Source organism: Fopius arisanus, unplaced genomic scaffold, assembly GCF_000806365.1.
Source record: "Fopius arisanus strain USDA-PBARC FA_bdor unplaced genomic scaffold, ASM80636v1 scaffold00111, whole genome shotgun sequence".
In the NCBI taxonomy this organism is placed as follows: Eukaryota; Metazoa; Arthropoda; class Insecta; order Hymenoptera; family Braconidae; genus Fopius; species Fopius arisanus.
In genome coordinates this window covers 151,784-174,756 of record NW_011887850.1, presented here as the reverse complement: position 1 = coordinate 174,756, position 22,973 = coordinate 151,784, and the positions used below count along the sequence as shown (strand labels likewise).

Here is a 22,973-nt window from a genome sequence, read left to right as displayed (position 1 = left end):
TGCAATGACGAAGAGCAGGATGAAACTCGAGATATTTCGATGAATATATTGCTAGATTTTTTTTAAGCTTTTCATTTCAGAAATTGAAAAAAAAAACTAAAAATCTTCTCGAATATATTGTTACGTTGAAACATTGGGATTCTTTATGTCCTTGCGAGTTTTAAATTCAGTAAGAATTCAATGGCATCTGCACCCGTGGAAAAAAAAATTGTAATCGGAATTTTTTTTCCTAATTTTCAAAACATTTCTCGAAAACTTTTCGGAATCTTCTCCTGGGTATGAGCTGTGGAGGGCGTGTCCACCGAATGAACAGAATGAACCGACGAATTTATCCACCCTCTCGTCGACCATCGCGGGATTATTGACGGATCAAAGGGTTGGTTTACCCAGCCATCCATAGGTAATCAAAACGGCGATTCCACAAATGCATTCCACGGAGCTTCCGGTCTCCTAGCGTCCATCGGGCTCTGCCCACGCCTCTCTATAATCGACCGTTAGCCAAGCATTTCACTCTGTATATTTTGGTGCGTAAACTCCTCTCAACTTGTAAACCCCAAGGCATTCCTTGTCTGTTTCAACTCCTCATCCTCAAGCCCTAACTAAACTGCTGTTTTGTTTACCCAAGGGCTCACGCGAAAAAATAAGTCAAATATTCCCAAATAAATTCATAACATTAAAAATTATCCACTTTGATTTTTTTAAGTTGAGTCGAGCCTTCAATTAAATCGCCGTCAAGAAATTTAATGTTTGCGAATTTTTTTGGAAAAGCGAGAGACAAATGTTCACGGATAATCAAGGATTCATGTTTTGAGAGGAAAATATTTTTTTTTTTTGTGATTCTAGACAATTTATCTTTCATTCACAAGAAATTGATCCCAACGTTAGAGTAGAGTGTGAAGATTTAAAAAATGGAGTTCGCAGGTTTCAGAGAACTATTATTGTTTTCTTGCCAAGCATCGAGGAATGTTTTTCTAACATCAAAAAGTTTTTCTCAGAGTTTAAATTAGACTTCAACGTCTTTCAGCGGAAATTTTTACTAGGCGCTCCAAGAATATTCTGTTTCATCTTTGATGTATAAAAATAGCCCGGGGGAGAGAAAATTCATTATGGTAATTGTACTAATTACGATTAAAAGCACTCTCGAGCCCGCCCTCAGGGATTAGTTTCAATAATTCGTGATGCTATTACGCCATCAGGGAATGAACTTCGTAATGTAGATTCTGTGGAATTTTACGAGAACTGTACAGAACGATCATGAACAATTGGTCTTCATTCTAGTCTTTAAGAGCTTGACGCATTTTGAAATTGTGTCTGAATTATTTATTTTTTATCGCAGAGAACGGAAAACGCCTGGGGATTAAAAGAAAAACCGCGGCTTTTGGAAAATTCCGGGAAATAGCGGATTCTTCTCAATCTAAAATTAAATTTCTCAGTAGTTTCTATGACATCACGCGCAGTCGATTCTATTATATTTTCACACCGGAAACGCTGATTTCGGGTTAAGAATAATAATTCTATGCGCTGGGTGTACGATTGAATTCGTGGCCATTCCGTGTATTTATCAGCCCTTCAGGCTCATCCAATAAAATTATCATGAATGTGGTATTTGCTCTTGCATCGGCGTGAGAAATTTAAATATTTCAGGAACACGCGTGCGCGTGAGAAAATGTAATATGAATTACGGGATAAAAACGGAATGCGGATGAGGAATGTTCCATGAGAAATTTTTAGAGACTCAAGTGCGATTTTTCATCCGCGGTGTTGAGAATTTTTGAATGAAGTTATAACATACTTCTGGGGAATTTTATTTTCATTTACTTCAGACCTTTGACAATTTTATTATCATCATTAATTGATGAAAAAAATGGAATTTTGGAAAGAAGTCACTCTCCCCAGGGTCGTGGCAAAAAAATCCTTCTGAGACCTCATGACATAATCTTCAACTTTGTCACAATCTACGACAGGAAAATTCGCCGCCTCAATAAAAATGAGTAGACATTCTTAATTACAAAATGACAGTCCAAAGTGTCAGATCGTCCGCGACGGAATTCACTGGGGCTCTGACATGCCAACCTTTCATGCCGGCGTGCAGTTCGCTAAAATGACATCACGCGAATTGCTCGGAATCTCAGATGGAAGTTGAACCGGCGGTGGGGACCAAACGGAGGCCAAATGATGGGTTAAATCGGTCAATAGGCCACGGTGGCTGCAAACTTCAGCGAAATCACTTAAAAGAGGTTTACAAAAATTCCGTATGATTCAAACCACTGAAGATTAACCCCCTCCTGTCCCCCTTCCTCCATTTTATTTCCATTCCATCTTGTGAATAGGTTATTCCGCTTGCGAGGTTCAAGCAATAATGAGGAGCCAAGTGGACTTCAATATTTCTCAGCGAAATGTAATTCTCCCTTTTGAAGTTTTTCCAATTTCCCACAGCGCTCAAGCATTTTACCGCAGAAAAAACCCCTTCAACAAATTACTTGAAATCGCTCGGGAGAGTTGACGCTGCGAGATGAATGTTATTTCCGATTTTAATGTTTCTTTTTCACTTCACAATTCACTTTACCCCACCACAAAGATGCGGAATATTGTCTTTATATTTGCCCGGGTAAAAAAAAAATTTTAATCCGAATATTTTTTGGAAATTTTCAAAAAATTCCTGGACAACTTTTCAGAACATTTTTTTTATGAAACAAAAAAAATCGGAAAACAGAATAGCTATGTATTGAGTAATATTAATTTTTCAATTATATTTGTATTAATTTAATTCAATTCCTCCGTTTACTACTTCCTCAAGTTCATATTGCGGATTGAATTGTTGATTGTGTCCGTCTCTGATCTCAACAAAAAAAAAATAATTTCTCTACTCCGTCTTTCCAGAATAATTCTCCGAAGGGACTCGATAATAATTCCCCCCCGTCTCCACGAAAAATTAAAATAAGAAATGTCCATTTTTCATCTTCCGAATAATTTTTTATTCCGACGGGCTCAAAGAATCCCCGATTCTGTGGTTTTTGATCAAGAGAGGGAATAAAAAAGCGTGTATGAGGATTCAAAGTGGAACTAACGAGAAAAAAAAGGTGCACTACCGGTGCTGTGTGATGACGGAGGGTGGAAAATATATACCTGTGTCGTGCCCTGACGAAAGGAAAAACGAAACGAGAAAAAAAAAAATGAGAAAATGTATATTCGCTGGTGGGACTAGCACGAGAGATGGATGAAACTTTTTCCTTGCCGACCTTTCATCCTACATCCCTCCTTATGTACACCACCGGATCTCCCCTCCACCACCCACTTTTCACCCATCCTCCCCCCGCGACTATGAAAACGCGAAAGTAATAAGCCAATTTCCACGACATCTCGTGCACGACTCAGCTCTCGAGTTATGCATAACACAGGGCAAATGATATTCTCATGGTTGAATTGATTTTCCTAGTTATTTCAATGTCATTTCTTTGTCCGATTTATCAAATTGCAGGCAGGAAAGTTTCCTAGAGAACTGATGTTGCAAGTTTTGATGGAAACTTCCTTTATTGTTACCAACTAGATGGAGTCAGTGAATAAATATTATCTGAGATGCACTGATGAGGAGCATTGAAATTTCGTTGACAGTTCAACTGTTAATCAAATTTTCATTTCTAATTAATGACGTGTAGAGTAACATCGGAGAAAATCAATTCAATATTTATCATTTATCTCCTTTCAATAATTTTAATCCATCATTTTTTAAATGAATAAAAAAATACTCAGACTGAAAAATTTTTCCATCTTTTAAAAATATTTTCATTCCTCGCATAATAACAATTTCAACCCCTGGATGGCGCCAATTTTTTATAAACTCACGGATGATAAATTTCGATGTTGAAATAGATCACTGAAAGAATAACTATTCAATTGAATAATGTGATTTTAAAGGGAGACGGAGAAATCAATGATGCGGGTGGATAATAAACCGGTGTCGGTTTACATTTGAATCGCGTTATTAATTCGCACATCGATAAATAAACGGGGGATTATTTGGACCCTGTTATTCAGTCTCGTTAATGTGGGGAAAATATAATGAATCACCGGGTGGTTGGGTTTATTGAGGTGAATGATGTTGAAAATTTTCCAACGACTCACGACTCACGGATGTTCGATTTTAAGAGAGCCTTTAGTTATTCTCTTCGGGGTGTAACCCTGGGGAGGAAAGAGCTCCCGCTCGTTTTGCCTCGTAAAAGTCGTTAACGTACAGAACGTACAGCTCTGCTAGGATCCAAACCCTCTGCCCAGTCCAGAAGAGAATCGCTGATAATTTCCTATTTTATCGCTACATCGGGACAAACCCGATCCACCCCTCAGGTCAGGGTATGGCCATCGAATCCTAATTCCCCTTTACCTTCAATGTTCAAAACTTTTGCGTTACACGAACCTTACGTGGGTATTATGGCTTCTGTCTGTCGAGTTTTGGATTTCTTTTTGGGGATGTTGCAGGGTAAAAAGTCAAAGTTTCTATTATTAACAAAAAAAATATATATATATTTTTATATATATATATACTATTTCTGATTCTGGAAAAGATAAATTTTATGGAATTTTCAGCGAAACGCAAAATTTTATGTGTTTTCTTCCCTAAATCAAATTCATAACTCTCTCGTGAAAATGACTAGTTAGTACTGCCGGAAATATAAATAGTTTCCTACACGAAGAGAAAATTTCCGAGAGATATTCTAGCACAGCACTAAAAAAGGGGCGCAAATTGACAGTCAGGAAAAAATTACAGTACCAAAGTATAATATTAGAATAGATTATTTTTTCCTACAATTCATTTCAACAATTCCATTCCACGCATCCGTGAATGAAATTTTGTTTTGTATTGTGTTTGCTCTAATGACTCTTCAGTCTTTTGTAGTTATGTTATAATAATAATATCAGCAATGTAAAATGAAATAATTGCAGAAATAATTATTTAATAACATTAGTTTTCAACTCAGGATTTCTCTTCATATCCTGAATTAAATTCCGTTATAGAGAGCAATGTTTGCAAATTAAATTATTATATTTTATTTGGAAGCGAACAACCGCCACAATTAATTAGTGAATGCGAAAAAACATTGAATCGCGTACCACTGACCCCTTCATTTTGCACTCGGACAATCCCCTTCTTCACTGTTAGAAATTCCTCGAAATTTCAGTCACCATGTCATCTGAATTTCAAATTACATGAGTTTGAACTGAATTTCAAATGAAAACATTCACTAAACTTTCATTCATCAGTTATTACCGGAATTTTTACCATATTATTTTTATTATAATAATTTCCGTGAATATTGAGAAAATTCTGGGATTCGTCGAATAGGTCGTCAGAATTCTCCAGAAATTTCTCACCCTTGGCGTTGTTCAAATTTCCGATATATTTCATTTCAAAGTTTAATTTTCTAGCTGTCTGTATTCGATTTACTATTATTCGGTGAAGAATCGGTCAGTTCTCCTCGGTAATTCACTCCCCCTCGGCTGCCATTCCGAATTCGGGATTTAATGTTTTGTTTAGTAATTTGTCGAGAGGGAATGAACTTTCGGGTGTCAATGAATCGGGCTTTATAATGGAAGCCGAGAGATTTCCGAGAGTTGGCTCGTAAATTTTCGTCGTCCTCCGATAAAGTGTTAATGGGGGTGAAAGGTCAGGGGAAATGCCTACGGGCTATCGCATTTATTGATGAGTGAGTGCACATACTCAAGAAGTAAATCTATAGATATTGCAGAAGTCTAGGGAGAAAAATGTACAGCAAAATTTACCTTGACGTAGTGTTTCGTTTGAGTTTAAGCTTTAGTTATGGCATAATGTGGTATTGGTTCTCTATGAATTTTTTTTTTATTTGCATTGGCCATATCCTCATACTTGGAAGACACATGTCCTCAAGATTTTTCGAGTTCACCAGGAATTACCATTTTTATGGGGAATTTTATTCTAAAATACTGTCATTTTTATTAGACACCTTGTGGTCTTACGTCAGCGTAAATTTTGATATCAATTTTTCTGCACTCAACTCGAAACTTCGATAAAATTCAGGATTTTTTTCTGGTGAGCAATTGTTAATATTTCAGAAATATTTTGAACACCTTTCGAATCCCATTCCCAAGATTGAGCAGTATATGCGACTGCAGTAGCTTAAAAATTCATGGAAATAATGACTGATATTTCACGATTTTCATTGTCCAGTGAAAATCCAATGAATACCGGAATTACAATCCATTACAATGTAATGATACTCACTCAAATTTACCTTCCACTGATTTTCATGGAATAATTCAACCGAATTTACAGTTTTCCTCTATTCCTCCGCGAACGCGATCACAATTTCAAAAATTACCTAAAATTTAAACCGAGCTGTCGTATTTCATAATAAAAATCTGTGAAATCCAGTCTAAATTTTCCAACATATGTGTGACACAATGTTAACAATTTCCATTCCAATTTTCCGGACGAATTCCAAAAATACGCGGAAATTTCAATGAAAATTTCATTCGCTCCGTTAATTTGCACCCGGTTTCCAATTAAATTAATAACTCGGGATAAAATAGCCCATCAAAGAATTCAAATTCTCGAGGGCTGAATAGATGAATCGAGTCTGCATCGACGCTAAATTGATGTAGGCGGTTAATACATATGTGCACATAATACATTAACCCGCATCTGCTGCAATATATACCGTCGACGGGGGGTCAGGGGGGGAAAATTTATACTTGTGCAGTTCTATTGGTTGAGCTGAACGTGACAGGACTCCGATGATTTTTTTTCCTTCATTCTCACCACAACAAAAGAGTGTAACCGATGACGCACATCAAAACTATAACCATTGAAAGGAGACCAAGATGATAAATAATACATACGCGTCAGGTCCAGTGCCTGGTATTCTCGGTATATTCATAACAATAATTAAAATCTATGCGTTATTGCGTCGCACGACGGATTTGGTCACCGTATTTTTATCCACTAGTCGTCTGTTTATAATTTTTGATTCTAGGGAACTTTAATCTACCGAGGAATTTTTTATTTACATTCCAATGGATGAGTTCGACCGGTTATCTTTATCGCGGCCCCTCCACACGGCTGTTTTCATTCTCTCGGGTTATTCAGGGGAGGGGATCTTCTTGAATGGACGAAGATTTGTTATCGTTTTTTTTTGTGAAATTGTACAATTACTAGTGTGTTATCTGCGATTAATGGCAAATCGGGGGTTCGCGCTGGAAAATTGAAGAGAGATGCAAATTTGGAATTTTCTCTCTAAATGGTATGAGAGATATTTTTTAAAAATAATACTTAGTATTGGTGTATATTTATTTGTGAGAAACTGACCGACAGGAGATCTACTTGTAATTTACCTAAAAAAATGAATTGACATAGAAATACGGAAGAACTTTTTTCTAGCTAATTAAATTCCAGAAAACAAACATCTCTCGACATATCCCTCTAAAATCAATACTTTCAACATCAGTGGACATTAACCAACACATTGAAATTCGATTTCTCACTTGATCATTTCCCTTGAATTTTTTTTTCGAGTGTCCACCCGAAAAAAGTCCAAATATTTAAAAAATCTGAAAGCGACCGGAGTGCGGCAAGTAAATCCCCTGCTGTCGGGTAACGGTGAATCACCAATTCCCCAGTTATCCCAATGACAATGAAGGAAGCCAATTTTTTTTCCACACTGACATTTAACGCAATTGGAGAGGGTTCAAAATAAAGCAGTGCCATGTGGAGTTGCTGTTAAACTCATCTGACCCCCTGGGGTTGTCTTATGTTCCCAACAGCAGCAGTTGTGACTGACTGTGGCAAATTTTCAACCTTCCCTTCACGCAAACTATACCCAATTTTCTTATTAGCCCTAAGGTTCATTCCCATCTTCCTCCCTCCTTAGTGACCACCATCAGTCCCACAATCTCTCTTTTCTCTCCATCACCATTCTCCACTCTCCAACTCCTGTTCTCCTCTGTGTATACAAGACCTTCGACTATTTTTACAATTGACGAGCCGACAGAAACTTGCATTCCACCGTTTATAACGCTACGGTGCACCGTTGCACTTTTATGTACAAAACCCGAGACTACACCATACACACTCATTTATTTTTTACTCCGTGTCCGTGTTTAAGAATGAGGGGAAGGGAGAAGTCAGTGAAGAGAGAGGGATCATTTGTCATTTTCGTAGCGCACGAGGGAGAAAATATCGGAGGGTTAAAGTAAGATTACACTCGTGGGACTAGTACAGCATCTGGAACTCCCGTTGGAGTCTGATGGATTTTAAGATTCCCTGTCGCTTTAAAGTTAAAATGTCACCGAAATATACTCCCATTGAGAGTAGAGGGGAAATTGTCGAGAGGACATTGGGAGGACGATGAGTACACTCACAAAACGGGACTTTTTAGTTGGAGGTGTGGGAGATGATGTTTTTCATTTTATCTCCTCGGAGTGAGTGAAAAATCGGGACTCGGAGGAAAATTTCAGGGGATGCGATTGGAATTTTGTCGAGTGTCATGCGTTTTGTTTGGATATTTTTGAAAAATAATTGGAAAAACACTCACCTCTGTTCCAGCGGCATTGCACCCAACGAAGATGACGGCCGCGCAGGCAAGAATCCAGTATATCCTTGGCTGCATCCTTGATTACTCTGATGTTTTAAAAAAAATCCCTTTTGTCCTCACCGGTTGGGGGCTCACACTGGAGCCCTTTCCTGTCACTGATTGTTTAACTTGGGATTTGAGTATAAAACGAGACGCGAGTTGGGGTTTTGGATTATTTTTATATGTTGTGAATACCGAACGTGGATGCGTCGGATATTAACAAAATTTTTAACACTGAAAAAAAAACCCCTTCCCGGAGCAACAACGCGGAGACACACACCACACTGATCGATGATTCGTGAGACACTGGGGGCGCAATCGTCGACCCCATCCCCCCCGAAAAATATCATACCCGGCGCCATTTTGAGAGTCACCTCGCCATCTCTTGGGGGCGGGAACAAATTTTTTATTCAAACAAGTCAAGTCAAGGATTGTCTCGTTTATAAAAAAATTTTGAAAATTGTAATTGAAAAGAGGGAGCGGGAAATTAGTCAGGGGTTTGTGATATTAGAATATTTTTCGCTTGCTTCAGAAATTGGATTTTTTTTTATTGATTCAATGATAATGATTTATGTAATTTATTCAGGTTTTCTTCTCTTTGGACGCGACTCCCTTTTCCAAATTTTCTAAGAACCTCAACGTTTCGTCGATGTCGCGATTGTATTCTTTGATCTGTCGCTGCATTGATCGGACTTTATTCTGCATTTTTTGAAGTTCCTCTTGAGTTTTTCTCTTTAAAAGCTCCCGGAGTTCCTTGTTCTGGTGGAAAATGGGTGTAGATGAAGGAGGATAATAAAATAATGGGTTTTGAAGACTCACTTGCTTGTAATAGTAATCACTCTCAAAGGCGATGCGTTTAGCACTGAATTTCTTCAGATTCGCTCCATTACTCTCTTGGCTCAGACACCTAAAACTGGGGATCAATGACATTTGAGATGTTAACCTGTCAATCGATGGTGTTTAAATCATCTGGCTCACCTATTTCTGTATACTGAGAAATTTACGAGCTTTCGATTCGACATGACTCAGTTTAAAATCCAATTTTCCTTGAATCTTTCCATTTATGGCAATTTTTATTTTTTATTTGCAACAGCATTTAAAATTTTGATGTGTCGGTGAAACAAAAACAAGTGGAATATCAGAGTTGAAAAATTACTGAAGACAATTTTTTTCTTCAAAAGAGTAGAGTGGGATGAATTGAATTTCGGTGTTGATATTTATATTGCGGATAATTTCAATACGCATTGACCTCAGAATAAAATATCTGCAGACCTTTCTTGTCGAAAATTCCATCAGTTACAAAACACTTCTTCAATGTCTTTATCTTAAACCGATAGTCCTCGAGATAAACAATTAATTAAGAAATATTATTTGCATTACGAAATATTTAATTCCAATCAATTTGTCATAATCAAATAAACAGTATCTTTGAAAATCAAAAATTTATTCCTACATACTGTAACAACATATTTGTATGAAAAAAAAAAAGAAAAAATAGCCACAATCTGGTGCTGGAGTCGCACACTATTGTTGAAAGATGTCGTATCTCTAAAAATGGAAACACTCCTGGTACAGTCCGCTGAGAGATGACCTGAGGGTTTAATCCCTTCACTTGTGCTCCATGTCCCCGATTCTCTTCTTGTGACGGTTGATGGCCTCCTGGTGACGTTTGATCTGCTCCTCGTGGAAGGAAATCTCATCGTGGAGTCCATCCCTCAGCTTCTGCAGCTGTTCCTTTTGCTGAAATCATTAACAAGTCGTTCAAAATTAAATTCAACTTGATTTAGAAGAATTATCTCACTCCAGAATGAAGAAACATTATTTTCAGGGGGTCATCTGATTTTCATAAATCCTGTGATAGAATTCCATGAATTAAATTCATCAGAATTTTTTTTTAATTTCCTCATGTTGATGGGGACAATCACCTGATTGTAGAAGTACTGGTCCTCATGTGCAGCTTCCATTTTTCCAAAAGATCCTCCAGCACTGCGAATGGCACCACCACCACCACCACCCCTACCAGCCCCAGATCCGGCTTCCCCAGACATCCTAGCTTGACTGACAAAAAAAGACAAACGATGAAACAAAATTACCCCCAAGTCCACGAATATTTCGCATTATTTCCGAATTCTGGGCGTTCAAAGACTACAGGGCATTACATAAGAACCAGAAATATCTATTCACTACCCCAAAGCCTGAAAAACCATGAATCCGTTGGCGTTAATAAAATAGAACTGCGTCGTGATAGAAAAAATCTGTCAATAGCTCCCCAGTTTTTCTAATTGGCCAGCAAAGAAAATCCTAGCGTGATCTGATTGTTAATCGATGGAGGAACTTCTGCCGGGCCAGTGCCGGGTTTGACCAATTCAAAATGAGGAAAAAGTTATTGAAATTTGGGATTACCGAGGAGATTACAAGAGTCTGTACCTCAAGGATGCCATTCTCCTGGAGAAAATGAAAGTCGCACGTTGCATTTTTCCCAATTTGCGTCGCGAATCGTCAGGAAAAAAACTCAATGGGCTTCAACTACTTTCTGGCACAAAGGTTATAGTATTCTGGGTAAAATCCAGATGTGTCCACCTCTGCCAGCTGGTGAGCATAGCCGACAGAGGCGGTGGCTACGACGATAATTTACGCCGCGAAATTTAAATTGCTCTGGAGATAAAAAATCCTGGACGAAAGTAATGAATTTGAATTTACTTGAATTTACATTCACTTTTCAAATTTCCTGGAGATTTAAAATTTAATTTGCAATTCTACAATAAAATTAGCAAAGAATATTCATTTATTCTCTCGTGCGTTAAAAAAATTCTCACGTTTCCTTTTCCTCTGTTAAATAAAATCCGATAATCTCTAACAAAAATCAACTCACCTGAAGTACTCAATAGCTTGACTTTCAGCCAGTTGTTTTTTTATTTCGGAAGTCCTGAGCTCACAGACAGCCGCTTGTTTTTGCAGTTCTGCCCTCTCGAGCTCGACCTCCAGGATCTTGAACTTCATGTTGCGCTCTTCCTCGGAAGAGTCGAAGAAAACGCTCCTCTTGGACTCGTTCAAATAATCAGGAACCAATGTCGGGGTGTCTTCTTCCTCATCCCCAGAGCAGTCCATGGTGAGTCGCATTTTTTTTTGATGCGCAAGATTCATGGGCTCCTCATCTGAAAGTCTTATTCCCCTGCTCTTCTCCGGGGCTGGAGAACTCTGCAGGAATCCATCCTCGTCATTGAATTCGGATAGGCATTCCTGTTTCATCGACTCAAAGGAAATTTCCAGGGGATTCGAACTCAGATTATCCAGAATCTCCTGGAGATTCGAGAGAGGATCCGCATCCTGACTGTCGTCTGAGGTCGATTCGCTCTCGTTTTTCTTGAGGATTTGCAACAAACGCCAGACGTCGACGGATAAATCTGACGGACGGGTCTTTGATGCCTCCTCGAGCCCAACTGTTCTCACCTGATTCAAGAGGATGGAACGGGATCACAAGTGCAAAGGGGAGATCAAAAATATTTTACGACTCTTACATTTTACCACAGAATTCTGGAATATTATCTCATTTTATCTCATTTTATTTCCTTGATTAATTTCTTTGGGGCCTTAGCCAATTATTTGAGTGATTCAATAAATTACTGTTATTATATTTCAAGTTACAATTTATCATCACCTCCTGGGGACTGAGAAATGTTGAATAAGCGGAAAGATTTACCAGATTTTTACCTTCTCGGCGAAGACGTTGATGTCGACTCTGGCTTGTGCCTTCATTCTCCTCCACTGCTCTCTCATTCTCGTGATATCGCGTTCGGTCGAAAATTTTCCTTTGAAATCGCAATAAATCTGTCGCCAGGCAAGACTCTTGAGTGCAGTAGCTGATGTGTCGATTTTTTTATTCTCAATTGCGTTAATGTGAGCTTTTATCAGTGTGAAAAGCGCGCGTTTCTCTTCGGGGACCCAATTTTGAGTTCTCTCGCGCTTTTTTCCGGCCACCGGAGTCGATGTTTGAATATTCAACATTACCACGAGTGATAAATACTCAATCCCGATCAATACTCTCTTTTATTGGTTAAATAGCTCCAATTGATTTAACCCAGCCACTTGCAATTGTTATTCACCTGAAAATTGCGCAATTCGAAATAAAATCCGAATTGGAAATTGGAATTCTATAAAAAATCGTTAGAAACCGATTTTTATTTTTAATTCATTTCCATTTAAATATTCCCTGTAGAATATCTCGTCTCAAATTTCCCGAGTTTTTCTCAGTTCATTTTTCCGTATCGAAAACCAGAAACAAAAAAAATTTGAAAAAATTGGATGTCAAATTTATTTTGCAAAGTACAGAATAAATTCTACAGAATTTTATCTAATAAAATTCCTGTAATTTCAAAATCCTGTATGAATTTAAAATCCAAAATTTTTTTTGATTCATGATTTATCAACAGACTAGATTTTTGAATGTGACATCGTCGCTATAACCGAGTGAAATGAGGTTAGAAGTTTCGTATATAGTGTCTACTAATGGCAAAATCCTCATTAATCTAAAGAAAATAAATCGGTTAAATAATTTGAATGATTTAAAATAATTGAATTACAATCTGAGTTGTCGCCGATTGATGCTGAGTGCGAAAAAATAATGTTAAATTTTCAGCGAGGATTGTTGGGGGAAAATAAATATCTCTCCGAGCCCGATTAAAGTCCGACTAAGCGCACGCCATTTTATAAGTCCAACTAGTCGCTCGATATCTAGCAAATCCCGTGATTCCCCACGGGGATGGGTAAGGGTGCATAGATGGAACAGTCGCTTGCGCAACGCAAAACGTCCTTTCGTTTCATTTCGCCGCACTTCGTGAAATCATATTGCGCCGATTCCGATATTCCCAGGTTTTTCATTTACCCGACTATTCTCTCCTGCGTGAATTTTCTAGGTGAATGATGAATACCATTTCCCCGGTTGCTCGCCATTTTTATCAATTCTTTCGTGGAATTAGCTATTACAAAGTTGAGAATCTGTCAATTTTTTTTCAGGGGTAATTCTCCGGATTCTTTATTGTTTAAAATCTTAGGGATGATCCGGAAGTGATGAAGCGGAAATGGAAGTTAATTAGAAATTCTCTTTCTAAAGTCATATCATTTTTTTATTTTTTTATTTATAAAAATTGATGGATTGGATGAATTTTATTAATGGATGAAAATAGTTTCTCATTTTCATTCACATTCAATCATTAAAATTACTTCAATTCAGGTTTTTTATTTATTTCATCATTATTCCCCTTCTCTTTTCCATCCAATTTTTCGATGTTTCAAAAATTAAAAATAATTTCACCACAAAAAAAATTCGCACAGTTCGAATGGAACTGTAAATGGATATTTCAGCGAATGTTTTAGTTGACTTAATTGTTAATTATTCTTTTTATTGTGTATGAAAATGGAGAATTTATAGCCATACGAAGTGTTTGTAACAATATTTCCCGGACTTGTTTAATTTATTTTTCATGTCCCCGCACTTGCAATTGGATCCACCATCGAAGTCTCATCCTGAGAGCATACTTTCCCCCCGTTAAGCCAACTATGAGTGTCTCCTACACGGAGTGCAAAACCTGCTTTCAGTTACCCCAACGTAATCGTATCGCTCGGAGTTGGTGGTCTTCTGAAATCCCGTGCATGTGACACTGGAAATTTCCACCATTCCCTTGCAATTTTTATTTTATCGTGATATTATTGAGTCATCTCCAGGGCATCCTCGCACCCCAGGTAGATATCGTTCTCCGAATCTAAACCAGATTCCTCCACGTCCTGAACATTAATGATTTAATAATTATTCACGGGTGTTTTTCGTGAAATCGGCAATTTTAAATTTTCATTTGTCTCATTCCCCGGGTGATGTCCTCTCGTGAACTATTTTATTCAATAGATTATTCCACCAGTGGAATATAATCCTATCCCCTGCTTGATTTTTTTTCGTAATGCATGAGTGAGTGGAGGTGAAGCCATGTTGTTCTTCGGCACTGTCAAGGTAATTATTTCCCAATTATATATATTTATATATATATTATATATATATATTTCCATAAATAAGTAAACGTTATTCAATTAAAATTTCAATCTGTCATCCATTTTATAATCCACTCAATCCTACATAATATTGAATTTTTTATTTCAACCGAGAAAAATTGTCGGGAATTCCTCTGGAGTTTTCGAATTTTCGAAAAGAACTCTGTGGTCCACAAGTGGAAAAAGAATTCTGGAAAAAGAAAAATGAAATCATAACGAGCGCATGCAGAATAGGAATAATTAATTAACCGAGCGAGAGCCATAAATCTCGGAGCAATCAGAGAAATAAAATACAGCTTTACATAATCCTCCCTAGACATGCCACAAAACACTCAACGGAGACAGTCGTAACGAAATGCACAAAGACATTCGCATTATTGTGGTTTCCTCTTCACCGAGTTGTAGTCGTTTCCAGACGTCCAATTCCATCGATTGGGACTAATAGATTGCAATTGTTGAAGATGAAGTCCCAACGGAGGAGTTTCACCGAGACTGCACTCTGTTCGCCGAGGAGTCTCACCCTGACTTGGAGAAATATTTCGTATACGGTTAAAAGGAGGAGAAATGGGGGATATATTATGGATCTAGTTAGAGGAAGGCGTATGGAGGACATCCAGCTGCTGCATGGAGTCAGTGGAGTCGTGAAATCGGGTACTCTGATGGCGATATTAGGACCGAGGTACTTTTTTATGCTGTAATAAAGATAGAGCCCTTCAGGAAGTACCTATTTCTCCGCATTCCCGGAAATAGCTACTTCCTCAAGGATAAATTCACGGAGTAGAGAGGTTTTTTTTTGGAATTAACGAGGGGTTTTAGTTTTGAGAGTGAGTTGTAAGGTTTATGAGTGTTTATCCATGGAGAAAAGATTTCTTATTATCAGGAGAAACGGGGAGAAAAATGTGGACTTGAATCGAGGGAAAAAACGATTCGGCGATCGATCCCCGAAATACTGGATTGATCATTTATTTTCAGTGTAAATTCTCTCTGATATTGTCTTTTATTTAATTTTCATATCTTTGCGATGAGAAAATCAGGCAAAAACCAGAAAATTGGGATGAAATTTGAGGGATTGTTTAGAAAACTTGTGAATTTTTTGAGGGGCCATTGACAATGTCGAATATTCGCTGGGAAAATTGCAGTGGAGCAGGAAAAACCAGTCTGTTGGCAACCATCAGTCGACGGCTGAAAGGAGAGGCCACAGGCGATGTCTTGCTGAATGGGAAACCAGTGGATGCGCACCTGATGTCTCGAATATCGGGTTTTGTTCCCCAGGAGGATTTGTCCGTCGAGACCCTCACCGTCCAAGAACACATGGAGTTCATGGTACTTTTCCCCAACCCCTCCTGCCTATCGGGAAATGAATAAAAATTTTGATACGAGTTCTAGAAATTCTGAAATAAATGATTCCGTGTAAAATGGGGCATTGCAGGCCCGAATGAGGATGGACCGTCGATTTCGCACGGCCGCGCGTGACCAGAGGATCGAGAATCTCCTGTGCGACCTGGGCCTCACCGAGTCTCGACTCTCAAAACTCGTAAACCTCTCCGGAGGCGAGCGAAAACGCGTTTCCTTGGCGGTTCAACTGCTGACGGAGCCGAGCATATTGTTCTGCGACGAGCCAACGACCGGGCTCGACAGTTACTCTGCCCTGGTGGTGGTGAGAACCCTCCGGGATGTTGCGGCCCGAGGAAGGGTTGTTGTTTGTTCACTGCATCAACCTGCCTCGGGTCTCCTCGAATTATTCCACGAGGTCATCCTCTTGGCCTCGGGCAAAGTTGCCTTCCAGGGCAACACCGCAGACGCCACATCATTCTTCGCAAGGTAAATCAATCGATCCCTCAAACTTTAATGAAATATTCCTCACCGCGGACGACTATTCTCCTCTCCCGCGATTGCACTTCACTTCTGTAATTAAAATAATGTTTTGCCCATCCCCATGGACGCAGCCTTGGTCTCCACTGTCCTCCAACTTTCAACAACGCCGAGTTCTTCGTCTCCCAGTTATCGTTGACTCTTGGTAGTGAAAATGAATGCACGAAGAAGGTTAATTGGATCTGCGAGGAATTCGCGGGCTCGTCCTACGGTGGTAAAATAAAAAAAACCATCGAGAGGTCCTGCAACGGCACCATCGAGGAACGTGCACCCCATCCGATTTTTGCTGAGGGTATTCTTCCAGCGAGTGACTTCAAAAAAATCCACCCCCTCACTCAACTCGAGTGGCTGACCTGGAGGAGTTATCTTGACTACAGAAGAAACTGGAGTGTCATTCTCCTCAGGTTCTTCCTGTACATGTCCATCGGTGTCCTCCTGGCGACGCCTTACATCCACGTTACCGAGAACATCGACCAGAATGGAATCCAAAATATGCAGGGGCTCATGTACCTCGTTGTTACCGAGACTGTGTTTACGTTCAATTATGCTGTGTTCTATACATTTCCCAAGGAACTTCCTCTCCTGCTGAGGGATATGGCCAGCGGGCTCTATTACCCAGCTCCCTATTATCTCAGCAAAATAGCTGTTCTGGTGGGATTACTTTTATGTCACAGGAAAAAAGAAATCCTTCCTCTAAAGGAACTATCACTTGTTTCCAAGAGATCGTGGAATTTTAGTCTGCATTCAAAGAAAAAATTACTTTTACTAAATTTAAAAACACTGAAGAAGATTTATTTTTCAATTTCATTCCTTTTTCAATTCTACTAAACATCAAATCTTTTGACAGATCATTTTGCTTGTATTTCTGCTTTTGTATTTCGAGTCGCCTATTTTTTTTATTTTTTATTATAAAGATATTTATTAATAATTGAGTGAATTTGAGAATTCCCTCCAGATTTTTTTAGAAATACGTGAATTTTTCGTGGAAACAAGGATTTTTTTCTTAGTGTTCTCTTCTTTTGGAAACGGATATTCAATTAATTTTCCAGATACCTGGTTCTATCGTTCAGCCATTTCTGTATGCAGCCCTGATTTACAGCATTGCTGGGCTAAAAGGTGGTCTAACTGGTTTCATTTCTTTTGCACTACCTGTCATACTCTGCGCCACATCCGCATCAGCTGTCGGTCAGTAATTGACAAGTCATCGGAGTTTATCAATTGTTGTCGAAAAGTTTTAATTGCTCTTGATAACAGGTTGCCTCATGTCCGCCTCCTTCAAATCAATCGATACTGCTTCGCTGCTGTCCGTACCCATTGATTTTCTCACGTTAATTTTCAGTGGAATCTATCTTCATCTCGAGTGAGTTTCAGAGATATTTGACGAGTTGGGAGACGAGTTTTAATGTTTTCTCGTGATTACAGAAACTTGCCACCGAGGATCTCCTGGCTCAAGTACATCTCTCAGTTTTATTATAGCGCCGAGGCCGTTTCGTTGACGCAGTGGAAGGAATATGATCACATAAGTTCGTATTAACGAGATTAAGAGATGGAAACTTATGAAGAAATTCACCAGAAAGCCTTATGCTTTCCCAAGAAAATCTATTAATTTTCTATTGAAACTCCAAAAGAATTGATGACGCCATTTTCATCAGTTCCTTTTTTTACATTTACATTTTCCGAAGATTAAATATAAAACCAGACGGAAAAAATGAAAAAACCAATCAAATTTAAAATGAAATTAGAATTCCATTGAAAGTTTTATAGAATTTCATACCGAAAGTATGAACTTTAAAAATTAATGTTTTTTATTTGAGTTGAAAATTTTAATGGATGTTAAATAATTTACTCGTGTTTTTCTCAAATTTTCTGAAGATTGTCCACCGGATCCCGAGGAGCCCTGCATATCCTCGGGGACAGGAGTCCTCGAGAAATACGGGTATGTACCAGGTAATTACTCCATGGACCTCGTGGGCCTCGTTGCTATATTCGCATTAGGACATCTCGCTGGATTTCTAGCTATTCGATATCGAAGCACGAAGGAGCCCGTTTATTAATGAAGAAAATATTCCCAAAGGATCGAGGAAGTTACTAATGTGTTCTTAGAGAATTTACAACTTCAACTTTCATTACGAACAAATTGAAATAATTAATTTGAAATACCTGTGGAATTATTTCCTTTATTATTGCAATGTTATTTATTTTCACTGCCTTAATTGCGCCATTCCTCGAAATTTAATTATCTTATGTTATTTTATTCTATAATTTGTTCGTTGTTGCATGCATATGTTTATTTCTGGAAATTAAATTAATAAATTGAATGACGTGTTTTATATTATTTATACCGTTGATATAATTGCTCGAATTTTCCACTCGTTAATGATCGATTAAAAATGTATTTGCACCTTCAGTAGAAAAATCTGATTGAAAATCCCTCAGTACAACGATTTAATTGTTCTCCTTCTCATTACCCCCAAGAACCCCATGAAAAGGGTGGCCCCTGTCAGGATAAATAAACCCCCTACAGTGAAGCCCAAATCCCCCTGGCTGTACCCATATTCAGCTAGAACCTCTGACCCAGTTTTAGAACAGGGCAAATGTTCAACATCGCACTGGATCCTTTTTATCCTGGACCAGTGAATGACTGCCATCAGCTCGTGGGAATAATGAAATATAGATAAATACTTGAGCCAACTAGCGATTCCTGATGAATTTCTCAGATTATAGAACACTCCAGCCATGAGTAGAGCAAGTAGATCGATGGGTGCCATAATGGAACTGGCAACATTGACATCCGCAAAATGGCAGGACATCATTATCCCGTAAGCTGATGCGCAAACACCGCAGGCGGTCGTTGCAGCTAAATACTCCAGGAACATGGATATCGTCATCACCTTGTATTTGAAAATAACGAGAATTGAAATCGTTAGGAATAATGACTTCAGCAACACCTTGGGCATCTGAAAAAAATTAATACGTCACAATTTTATTGTTTTAAAAAATATTGGAACATATCGGGATATTTTGGAAACTTCAAGCAATGATGGAAATGTTTGAATAAAAATAATGGGTGAGATGGACACTTTAATTTTCATTTAAATTCTAAAAATTCTCCCGAGTTCTTTCGATTTGGGGATATTCATGGAAAAATTCTCCAATCGCTTTCAGCAAATAGAGTGGTAAATGGGGATGACTAAATGAATTCCATGATCTCTCTTAAATTCAAAGATATTCTTGCTAAAGTGAGCCTGCCCTCAAATTCACTTATCCCCCTTCATCACTTCGTTACTGAGTCGAATATTTTCGTCTTGCGAAATTACGAATTGAGGAAAATATATCTATTTTACCCCATGTGCCCGTATCACCCTCCCCAATTATTTCTTATGAATAATCGAGAAATAATCGGAATTAAACTTTCAGTCTCCATTGATAATCACGATTTTTCAAAATTTTAAAGATGAATGAAAATTTGCAACAGCTCTTCCTGAAGAGGAGGAAAAATTCATTCGTTGTTTAGCGGTTTTGCTCACCCAACTAAACAGCATGGCCAGGTAATAGGCAGATGGGCTATAGAATTTCCTCTCTCTGAGGTAAATTGGAATCTCCGACTGCACCTCATACAATACGGTGTACGTGGATGAATACACGAGCTCTGTACCCGTCATATAGAGCATACCCATCGCATCCTTCACGCCGGATTGCCTCTCAGTGTCAATTCCAATGTAAAAAACACCAACCAGCACAATAGAGACCTGGTAATGGTTAGATGTAAAAATAATCCAATTAAAATTTATTCCAAAACGATAAGAGCGCACTAACAGCGTAATAGAGGAATGCAACTGATCCGTTGATTATTGTTCTTCTGTTCTCAAGGTAATATCTCCATGTCAGCCAATGGAACTGGACGAACCAATTTGATGATTTTCTGAAAATAATACTCCCATTGTTCCATTTAATTATCCGGGAGACAATAAACGCACAGAGAAATTCCATAGAAAAATTGAAAGTCGGTTCGTAATATTCTAGAGAAAGAGATAACAGATTTTTCTCATCTTTTAAAATGGAATTTGGCGGTGTTTGATTATTTGAAGTGAAAGTTGAATTATCGCACTTTATCACTTCGTCGATTGTTTAATTAAAAGAATTCTGAAGAAACTCCTCGCGTTGGATTTTTTAATTTATTTTTCATCCACTTTTCAATCAGAGGAGGAAAGAATGCAGTGAGAAAATCCGTAGAATTTGCGTTGAAAAATTTCTGAAGAAAATATTTCAATAGAATTTTTCCCGATTGCGCGTTTTTCTATGAATTTCCCTCGTGCACGTACGATTTCAACGGCATTGAACAAATTCCATTGAATTTGTCATGCATGTCATCTTCTCAAATGCTCACTGGATATTTTCGATCTGAAATCCCAGCGGTCCTTCTTCAATTTTCCAAGAAAAATCAGAGGAAGTTGAACGGCTGTAAGCATCACAAATTTTCTCAGCGTTATTCCTATGGAGATCAGTCCCCAGATCCTCTGAATGCCGAGCCGATAAGATCCTGATGTAATACTCGGCCTCGTCGAAGCCATGTGGACAGTTATACCCTTCACTTCATCAATAAAATAAGATCAGTATTCAATTCGGTTTAAAAAACGTGAAACTCGATTGAGTTGATAGCCAACTTTTCGCGAAATATCTCCGAATCTAACAAAGATAGCGAAATCTACGTAAATCCATTTTTATAGCTCTCATTCCACCCTATAAAAAAGGTCCTATCGAGCAGTTCGCTATTTCTCTCGAGTTTAATGATATTCCATCGAAATTCAGAATTTTTCGAAAAAATATTCAAATCCAAAAAATACTCATACTTTTGCAAGAACATTTTTTGTAGCTCTTAATTAGCTCTGTAACAAAATTTCCGATGAAAATCTGACTCTGTTTCCTCTCCCTCTGTTTTCGAGATATTAAAAATTTTTTTTTGTATAATTGGTATATGAAATACACCTGCCTCTGGAAAAAGGTTTTTGCTGCATCGAGGCTTCCAGAAAATGCTGTCCTACCCTCAGTCAAAAATATAACGTGAGTGAATAGGTCATAGAGAGTGATTGCTGGCTGATGGATAGAGCACAGGACGATGCTATGATGTGCAGCAACTTTAATCGATTGAATGACTCGAAATGCCGAGGACGAGTCCAATCCTGAAGGCATCTGAATTATTGTTTCGTCCTGTGAATTATTTAGGAGGGACTCACCGGTCGTTGGCTCATCCAAAAAGAGAATTCTCGGCTGGGTGATTATCTCAGCTGCTATAGAGACTCTTTTCCGTTCGCCACCAGAGATTTTCGATATTAAAACGTCCCGACTGTCTGCCAATTCCAGGTCTTCAATTATTCTCGTCGCCATGAGGTTCTTCTCCCTGGCGGACATGCATGCATCCAGTCTCAGGGCGCACTGACATTTCGATTAAATTTTCAACTATTTTTTGGGTAATGGAGTGATCGTAGAAGGAGAAAACTTCATTTCCCGAATTTTTCCGACTTAAACTGGCGGATAGAGACCAAAACAAAATTCAAATCATCGATTTTCTACATTATTCTAGTTTCTCCAACTTTAATTGAGCCTTTAATTTTCAAAAACAAATTGACATATTTCCGTAATGATTGAAAATGAGGAATCAAGTCGGAGAAGTCAGAAATCCAATGGCAATGAATTCTTAAAATACGAGGAACCGCCTGTCAACCTGAATCACCGAAATACTACGACATCCCCGAATACCAACCCACCGGTTAAATAATTTACCTCCGAAGAAACTAAGAACAAAACAAAACAGTCATACCGAGAAGGATATGTATTCACCGGTCGTCAACATGACAGGCAGTGGATCAACCTGCGGCACGAAGCTCGCTATCTTTGACATGTCACCCTTGGATAATTCAACTCCATTGAGACGAATCGATCCCGCAACTGGTTCGGTTAATCTCGCGAGACTTGCCAGCAGAGTAGTTTTCCCAGCTCCACTACACAACAATTACTTATTAACACCGCAATCCCCGAATTCAGGTACTGCTCCTCACCTGGGGCCCATGATTGCGACCAACTGGCCAGTTTCAGTCCAACCCTTTGCATCCCTCAGCACCACCTGTCCACCTGAAAATTTTCCCGAAAAATAATCTCTCTTCCCTCCAACCTCCACTGACAGATTCTCCCACGATAGGAGTAATCGATCATTAATTCTGTCGAAGGGATTCAACCCCTGGACATCGGCCCCCAGAAATTTATCGCAATCACTCATGACAACTCTCAACACTACAAAATCCTCGGAACTCCATTTCCCTGCACATTAAAACTATCTCATATTTACGTACCTTATCAACACCTCATTCGTATTTATCGGAGCCACAGTCAACAATCAGATCTCCATAAATAATTCTGGTTTTTTAAACTAGAAAATATCGCAGGCTGAATTATTCAATTGAATTT

At 38.5% G+C, this 22,973-nt stretch overlaps 6 protein-coding genes across 9 annotated transcripts in view; 1 reads left to right on the top strand and 5 right to left on the bottom strand.

Moving 5' to 3' along the window:
• Window positions 1-8,895, bottom strand: part of Sdc (Syndecan) — a 44,576-nt gene extending 35,681 nt beyond the window's left edge. The window contains exon 1 of the mRNA XM_011313029.1: window positions 8,562-8,895. Coding sequence (XP_011311331.1) covers window positions 8,562-8,636 — 75 coding nt within the window. The 5' untranslated portion in view covers window positions 8,637-8,895. The remainder of the gene's footprint in view (window positions 1-8,561) is intronic.
• Window positions 8,896-9,135: 240 nt separating this feature from the next.
• On the bottom strand, window positions 9,136-9,990 carry LOC105271465 (uncharacterized). Its single transcript, XM_011313028.1, has 3 exons — window positions 9,579-9,990; window positions 9,420-9,513; window positions 9,136-9,359 (listed from the first exon to the last, which is right to left on the bottom strand). Exons 1-3 carry the CDS (start codon window positions 9,620-9,622, stop codon window positions 9,183-9,185), a joined length of 315 nt encoding a protein of 104 aa, XP_011311330.1. The 5' UTR covers window positions 9,623-9,990; the 3' UTR covers window positions 9,136-9,182.
• A 35-nt stretch (window positions 9,991-10,025) lies between these two features.
• Window positions 10,026-11,177, bottom strand: LOC105271463 (ATPase inhibitor mai-2, mitochondrial-like). 2 transcript variants are annotated; one of them, XM_011313026.1, is made up of 3 exons: window positions 11,028-11,177; window positions 10,526-10,658; window positions 10,026-10,340 (listed from the first exon to the last, which is right to left on the bottom strand). In XM_011313026.1, exons 1-3 carry the CDS (start codon window positions 11,072-11,074, stop codon window positions 10,209-10,211), a joined length of 312 nt encoding a protein of 103 aa, XP_011311328.1. In that variant the 5' UTR covers window positions 11,075-11,177; the 3' UTR covers window positions 10,026-10,208. The 2 variants fall into 2 exon arrangements, with proteins under 2 accessions (XP_011311328.1, XP_011311329.1); XM_011313027.1 differs by having other exon boundaries at window positions 11,004-11,109.
• Window positions 11,178-11,468: 291 nt separating this feature from the next.
• LOC105271462 (uncharacterized) lies at window positions 11,469-13,297 on the bottom strand. Its single transcript, XM_011313025.1, has 3 exons — window positions 13,181-13,297; window positions 12,312-12,703; window positions 11,469-12,050 (listed from the first exon to the last, which is right to left on the bottom strand). The coding sequence occupies exons 2-3, from the start codon at window positions 12,603-12,605 to the stop codon at window positions 11,469-11,471; spliced, it is 876 nt and encodes a 291-aa protein (XP_011311327.1). The 5' UTR covers window positions 12,606-12,703; window positions 13,181-13,297.
• An 854-nt stretch (window positions 13,298-14,151) lies between these two features.
• On the top strand, window positions 14,152-18,702 carry LOC105271461 (protein scarlet). Of its 2 annotated transcripts, XM_011313024.1 has the most exons (10): window positions 14,152-14,339; window positions 14,561-14,601; window positions 15,101-15,318; window positions 15,779-15,962; window positions 16,069-16,460; window positions 16,586-17,162; window positions 17,561-17,696; window positions 17,766-17,871; window positions 17,934-18,034; window positions 18,384-18,702. In XM_011313024.1, the coding sequence occupies exons 2-10, from the start codon at window positions 14,578-14,580 to the stop codon at window positions 18,563-18,565; spliced, it is 1,920 nt and encodes a 639-aa protein (XP_011311326.1). In that variant the 5' UTR covers window positions 14,152-14,339; window positions 14,561-14,577; the 3' UTR covers window positions 18,566-18,702. The 2 variants fall into 2 exon arrangements, with proteins under 2 accessions (XP_011311326.1, XP_011311325.1); XM_011313023.1 differs by having other exon boundaries at window positions 14,152-14,601.
• Window positions 18,703-18,710: 8 nt separating this feature from the next.
• On the bottom strand, window positions 18,711-22,922 carry LOC105271460 (protein brown-like). Of its 2 annotated transcripts, XM_011313022.1 has the most exons (9): window positions 22,859-22,922; window positions 22,568-22,640; window positions 22,330-22,510; window positions 21,746-21,944; window positions 21,502-21,691; window positions 20,899-21,102; window positions 20,328-20,433; window positions 20,039-20,260; window positions 18,711-19,468 (listed from the first exon to the last, which is right to left on the bottom strand). In XM_011313022.1, the coding sequence occupies exons 2-9, from the start codon at window positions 22,576-22,578 to the stop codon at window positions 18,944-18,946; spliced, it is 1,638 nt and encodes a 545-aa protein (XP_011311324.1). In that variant the 5' UTR covers window positions 22,579-22,640; window positions 22,859-22,922; the 3' UTR covers window positions 18,711-18,943. The 2 variants fall into 2 exon arrangements, with proteins under 2 accessions (XP_011311324.1, XP_011311323.1); XM_011313021.1 differs by lacking the exon at window positions 22,859-22,922 and having other exon boundaries at window positions 22,568-22,792.
• Between the last annotated feature and the right edge of the window lie 51 nt (window positions 22,923-22,973).